Source organism: Plasmopara halstedii (genome assembly GCF_900000015.1).
Source record: "Plasmopara halstedii genome assembly, contig: Scaffold_555, whole genome shotgun sequence".
In the NCBI taxonomy this organism is placed as follows: Eukaryota; Oomycota; class Peronosporomycetes; order Peronosporales; family Peronosporaceae; genus Plasmopara; species Plasmopara halstedii.
In genome coordinates, this window is record NW_020187475.1 from 48,502 (window position 1) to 54,976 (window position 6,475).

The 6,475-nt window shown below is 46.5% G+C and overlaps 3 protein-coding genes across 3 annotated transcripts in view; 2 read left to right on the forward strand and 1 right to left on the reverse strand.

The window, feature by feature from the left end:
* Positions 1-1,451, reverse strand: part of PHALS_11545 (trna pseudouridine(54 55) synthase) — a gene marked incomplete at both ends in the record, with an annotated part of 1,500 nt that extends 49 nt beyond the window's left edge. Inside the window, 6 exons of the mRNA XM_024726921.1 lie at positions 1-133; positions 197-593; positions 655-786; positions 856-1,125; positions 1,180-1,246; positions 1,324-1,451. The exon at positions 1-133 is cut by the window's left edge and continues 49 nt beyond it. Coding sequence (XP_024577549.1) covers positions 1-133; positions 197-593; positions 655-786; positions 856-1,125; positions 1,180-1,246; positions 1,324-1,451 — 1,127 coding nt within the window. The remainder of the gene's footprint in view (positions 134-196; positions 594-654; positions 787-855; positions 1,126-1,179; positions 1,247-1,323) is intronic.
* A 287-nt stretch (positions 1,452-1,738) lies between these two features.
* On the forward strand, positions 1,739-4,525 carry PHALS_11546 (the record flags this gene model as incomplete). The annotated part of the gene is made up of 9 exons (XM_024726922.1): positions 1,739-1,758; positions 1,830-1,881; positions 1,950-2,053; positions 2,138-3,548; positions 3,625-3,693; positions 3,754-3,901; positions 3,983-4,064; positions 4,127-4,235; positions 4,298-4,525. The coding sequence occupies 9 exons, from the start codon at positions 1,739-1,741 to the stop codon at positions 4,523-4,525; spliced, it is 2,223 nt and encodes a 740-aa protein (XP_024577550.1).
* A 289-nt stretch (positions 4,526-4,814) lies between these two features.
* Positions 4,815-5,803, forward strand: PHALS_11547 (uncharacterized protein; the record flags this gene model as incomplete). Its single annotated transcript, XM_024726923.1, has 2 exons — positions 4,815-5,704; positions 5,788-5,803. The coding sequence occupies 2 exons, from the start codon at positions 4,815-4,817 to the stop codon at positions 5,801-5,803; spliced, it is 906 nt and encodes a 301-aa protein (XP_024577551.1).
* Between the last annotated feature and the right edge of the window lie 672 nt (positions 5,804-6,475).

Sequence of the window (6,475 nt, forward strand, 5' to 3'; positions counted from 1 at the left end):
GCCTGAAGCTTTACAAAACAGTCTTTAGTGCAGCCCTTGACATCTATTATTTTGACAGCGCCATCGTTTGCATCGTTCACAGCATTTTGAATCTGTTCGTACTCGGCGTGATTCAGATAGGCTCTTTTAGCATCTACAAAAAAAGAGTTTGCCTGATCACAATAAAGTTTATTGATAAAGCAGAGCGGCTACGCACCCAGAATCTCTAGAATAAATGGTCTTCCCCTTCCAAGCATGCGCACATCCACATCTTCACGGCCGGCAGTATGAAATTTGTAGCTTACTCCCTGGAAGTATGCCAGAGCAATATTTCCTATACACTCTTCCACGGAGGAGCTACCCATGCGCTCTCCGTCTATTACCCAAGGTGTCTGGCTTAATCCGCGTTGAAACTTGACATATCGTCCTTGCATGCATACGGAACCGCGCTCGAGTTTGACCACAGCCTCCGGTTTAGTGATGAGTTGCTTAGGTGGACTTATGATGCTCTTGGGCATGATTGCTAGGGCGGCTAAAGCACGAGAGACTGCTCCAAAGCCATCAAACACCGTGGGTGGTCCACGACCGCGCTTTCGATTTCCTTTTAACTGAGTCTTTGAAGGCGCAACTACATCATGAGCAAACAATGAAGACTAAGCTACATTGCTACAATACCTTGATAGCAGGAATCTGAAGTACTTCATCGGCAGATTCGCCATGTTTGATGTCGACTAGCACAACAAATTCACTTTTATTTATGCACACGGCATTATTAAGCATCCGCGATATAGAAGGCGCCATAGCAGACTATTTTAATCAAGAGCACAGAGGGTGACTATATAGCTGAAAGCATCCATTAGTATAGCGTACTCTCACCTTCAAGACATCCTTGATATCGAGAGGTATCTTACGTGGAATTTGGTCGAAATTGAAACGCAGAAATTGTAGCAGCGAGTACTCGCGTAGTAGGACGACGCTAGGCAACTTGATGCTGATTGAAAAAGTCTTGACATCATAACCGGAATTTTCTGACATCCGCTGCACATTGGCCAAGATACCCCCGAAAAAAGCATCGTTTAAAACGCCTACACAGCATGAGCAGCCTAGTGGTAGCAAACGCATATTAAGTGGTGAGCAAAATTTTAGCTGCTTTCGTCAAATTGGTGTTGAGTAATTTCTACATGCAGCATTCTGCGGTACAGCGTTTAGTGCACCCCTTTCTTGAATAAATGTGTTTATTGCATCGGTCAGATCTTCCTCAGAGCAGCTGCAACATAACGAAAGAAACAAACACCTAGCTTATATAAACTCTCGGTAGCTGAAATCATTGTTGATAACACTAACGCATAAACTTCTAATTTATCGATACCAGCAAAGCGCAAGCAGCACCGAATGCAAATTTCCAGCCCGACGACAGGCAGCAGCGCTTCAGGCGTCAACACGCCGTCCCACAGCGCACTTGAAAGCTTCATGTTGATCCAATCAAACGATGGCCATTGAAGCAATAATTTAGAAAAATATGATACCAGTTTTGACCAATTATGGTTTATTGTCAAGCCAGCATTACACACCATCATTTCAACCAATTGCAAAAAACAACGTGCGCGATTGCAAAGATGTCGCCCGCTTTTTTACACCCCCTAACCTTTGAGCAAATTGCAGTCGACGATTGACGGAGCGCGGCGTTGTAAATTGGGCAAGGAAGACCTGCGCAGCATTCAGTAGCGCACTCGGCGGCAGGCGGAGAAAGCGAGCGAGCATGCCGAGCTTCTGCCCCAGGTCTATAGCCTGTTTAATTGCTCTCTCGTCCACTGCGCTTGAACTTTAACTCGCCTTGACTTTTCGAGTAGATGTGGGGACTTTTTGGAGGTGAATGCATGTGGAAAGTGCGGCGAGAAGGCAGTGCGTGGCGTTCGCTCTGGAATCTGTAAGCGGGATGGACGATAAAGGTCTTTATGTGGCTGTTGTAGGTTACGGCTAAAGAGAACCCTTGGAAAGCGGTCGGAGGTGATCCAATGTGCGTTCCCGCCTTGCCGACGGCCTTTACAGCGGCTGCACGTATCAACGTGATGGGGTGCGCATAAGACGAGATAAGATAGTATTATTTATTGAGACTGATGTGTCGCGATTGGTATGCTTTGTGTTTTGTACCATGTAGAGTGCAGCCATTGGCGGCGGAACCAACTCGCAAAGAACAGGCAGTGGCGCGCTTTAACTTTGTGCCGCAAGACTCAAGTACTCAGCTCAAGCTGGCTAAGGGTGATGAGGTTGATGTTGTCCGCAAGGACAACGATGGGTGGTGGTTTGTTATCAAGGATGGCGAGAAAGGCCTCGTGCCCGGCTCATATCTACACATAGAAAACCCTATAATTCCTATCACAGATGCTGCGATTTTGGCTGCGCGCGAGGCTTCCAACCAGCGATTCATGAAATTGCAGCAAAGTTCGAGAAGCAGCGAGCAGGGAGCAAATGCTGATGTAGAATACCATTCACCACTTGGACTATCAGCGCTTACCATTGCAGGCTCGTGTGCACCAGATGGAGCCGATAGATCAGCACGTGGTGCAGATGCCAAGTCCGGTGGCACTGAATTTAAGCCCGGTGAAGTTCGAAAGCTTAAAAAGTGCTATGCTTGCAAAGAGACTATATTGGGTCGCACTAAAGTATGCAGAGACCAAATTTTTCACGAAATATGCTTATTGTGTAAAGGATGCCGTGAGTCAATTGAGGAAGCTGAGGATTTTACACTTATCAAGACAAAGGCATACCATGCTGATTGTGCTAAGGAGGTCAATTATTGCATCGTGTGTGACAAGGACATTCTGGGTAGAGTGTACCGTGCAGGAGAAGGCACTTTCCACAAGCTTTGCATGATTTGTTCTACATGTAAAAAGCAGTCGAAGGAAGCCGGGGCCAAGCTGGAAAACGGCTCTCTGTTTTGTGGCGAATGCTCAGCTGAGAAGGAGAGAAAAGATCGAGAGGAGAGGGAAGCCGCACTCGAACGTGAACGCGCTGCTGCCAAGGCGATTGCAGATAAGAAAGCAGCTTTTGCGGAAGAAGAAAAGAATCGACATGTGCGTGAGGCTCAAAGAATAGCCAAGGAGGCAGCACAGGCAGTGATAGAATCTTCCGCCACTGCTTTTGCAATGCGATCTGGAAGCGATAGCCTTCGATCTAGTTCGTCAAACCTAGACGAGTTCGACCTCGGGGCCACCCCCATCGATATTTCTGGACAAAATGGACGGATCTCCGAAGTATCGGATCTCGAGTCTATTCTCAGCGACGGCGACTACGCAGGATACATGGGTTCAGGCCAACGGGAATCGCTGCGATTGTCGGAGGTGCTAGACCTCGAGTCATACAGCGACGATCGTTTGTCTGATCTTAGTGGCATATCAGAAGGAACCGGAGAGATTAACAGAGCACAGCAATCGACAGCTGAAAGAATTGTTGATAGGAATGAACAGACACTCTCAGAAGACGAGGATGATCGCGAGCTGTGTGGTGGTTGCGGTCTCATTTTGGAGGGAGAAGCAGTCGGTGCCTTGAATCAGTATTTTCATTATGAGGTATGTGCTCTAAAATTTTGAAACTGAAATTTGACGCCGTGATCTCAAAAAAAAATATTTGATTGATTCGGTGCAGTGCTTTACATGCAGTCATTGTAGCCGAGTGATCGCCGAAGATGATGGATATGCAGAAAAAAGTAATCAGGTAATGCTTGATTTTTTTAATTTATCGCGCAAGCTAACCTTTATGTCGCTAAATTATCAGGCCTTTCATCAGGGGTGCTACCAGGCCCGATTCGGCAAAAAGTGCAGCCGATGCGACAAGGTACTCAAAGGGAAAGTAGTGAAGGCCCTTGACCAACTCTATCATCCAGACTGCTTTGTGTGCTATCAATGCAGTGCTTCCCTATCAGGTACCCCACACGCCGATAGTATGCATATGTGCTGTCAATTGAATCAAGTGTCCTGATATTGTGCAAACTTTTGTCCAGCAGAGAGTTTTTTTGAGCACGAAAGCCAGGCTGTGTGCGCCATGTGTAAACATGAAGCAATTGCGCAAGATGAACCTTATCTCTCGTAAGAAATGCTTTAGCTTCACGGATGCTGGTTTTACTCATCAAATGGTTCACTGTTGATAGTAATCATATGACTCCAGTGTCCAAAGGCTTGGCCGGGTATCGGTTTGACGCCCAGGATAACACTCAACTGACTATTTATCCGGGTGACGAAGTCTCTATTCTTCAAAAGGTTTGTTCCTGCGACATATTCGTGATGCTTTTAGTTACTTGACAACTCTTTTATTTACGCAGGACGAAGACGGCTGGTGGCTCGTAGAATTGCAAAACAAACGTGGCTATGTCCCTGGCTCCTACTTGATTGAACGTCCATTTGAAGAGACTAAGCCAACCAAAAAAACGGAGACAAGTGCTTCCACGAGTAAGCTGAAACGCAAGCCGGGCCTTTGTAGCTTATGCTCGACACAAAATCCAGCAGAGGCACGCTTTTGCCGGAGTTGTGGCAACAATTTGATGGCTTAACCGTTGTTTCTCAGATGGTAAATGAGATAGCAAAGAAAGAATCGAGAGTCTTAGAGAAAGGTTGCGCAGCTGACAACTCTGTCCCACTTGAATTACGGCATCCGAGGGTGGCTGTCGATTCGTTGAATCTGTCTTATTTGACATTAGTATAGAACAAGAATATGTCCCCTTGTCCCTAGTTCTCATCTACAAATTCAACTGGCATATCGAGTCATACACTTAAGTGCAGCGCATTTTCTTTTGCACATCGTTACACCCTTTGAAACACCAGTGAAGCAATTGATAGTCCATGTTGCAAGCCCGTTCGTTCTTGCGATTGATTCCGCTTACGCAACACAGTCCACACGGAGTGCAGATTCGTCGAACCACTCATATTTGGGATCGAGTGCAGCCATCGCTCTGGCATCCATTGACGTCGCTGGAACAATCTTTAATGGAAATGGAGGTGATGACACGCCGTGTTATTTCACCTCGCTCTCCGCTGGATGTGCCTCTCACGCAAGACATGCTGCTGAATCTACATCATGACGATAATGAATTTATAACGGATCTGCCACTTATAAAAACCAACGAAGTGACAAAAGACACGTTGAAAGCTGCGGCGCCTAAGTATAGTGCAAATAGCCCGCCAGAAGAGGAGGAATCTGAAGCTGTTCTTGACAGAAAGGACCCCTTGACTGATGTAGAAGGCTCGAAGTCTTATCCATCCTATATTTCATACACCGTCACTTGCTCTTCCATAGTAGATGATAGTGGACACCGTGTTGGCACGACTCGTCGACGCTACGAGGACTCGACAGGTTGCTTCAAGGCCACGCATGAGCGCGAAATTGATGGTAAGAAACTGAAGATGGTGTGGCAGCGCTCAAATGTACAAGACGAGGGCAGTCATGAGGCCCTCTGCACGAGCGGCAGCTTGAAACAATTTGAAACTGAGTGGCTTAAAACGCCGTTTGGTCGAGCTGAAGACGAGAAGCTGGTCAAATGGATCAAGGATTGCGAGCGTAGCGTTTACGAAGCCCTTGGGATCGACTACACGGTGGACGAAACCCTGCAGAATTTTCGGCAGAGCGAAGGAAAACCTCAAGTGAGTGAGGTGGTGGAGGAAATCGAGCGTGGGGAGGCTATCAGAAAAATGTCTAAGCGACAGGAGGAGGAAACGACTCCCCCACAATATTTGTAAGAAGGCGGTGAAGTGAATGTTTGTATTCCTTTTTGCTTTATTCATAAATTAATTGTACCTCAATGATCTTGCTGCGTAGCAGACTTTACACATAAATCACTACTAAAAGTCAAGAGAAATGAAATGCTGCAGGTTAGTGAATTGAAAAATCTATTTCATGTATTCAAATTTGACACGTGACCGTCCTTCCATCTCGTAATGACAATTAATGGCGTTTTCTTGGTAGGCGGCGATGTAAATAAAATCGAGGATCTTGTAAGAGCTCCGCCACCTTGTTTTTTGCATATACATGACACGATGGATCCGTCCGAAATGACGCACTCCGTCACCAATTCTTAGTTAACCTTGTTCTCTGCGTAGTCACTTCGACGTATGGCATTTTGGCTTGAATTTGACATTACATTCACAAAAAGTTCCAAGTGCAAGGTCTTCTTTAGAAATCTTGCATCTCTTTTGGCCTTCTTCCAGTCACTCAATCGTAACTTTGGTGTCCTCCGTGTACATGTCGCTATGCCTGAAAAACGCCAAGCAGTGACCAGAAGACACGACCAGAATTTTGTCCATCTATGGATAGTGGGGCGTCGTCAGACTTGTCTTTGTTGTTCTCACCACCAATCGGCCATCGCGTGCAGCGGGGCTGCCATGGCTCTTTGCTTAGAGGAAGCTAAGCTAAGGTCACCGACCCTACGTTCTTTACAAGAACCAGTACGAGTGTGACGGGGCACACGGCACCTTGCACAGAGGAAGCTTGACTTCCAAGAGTATAC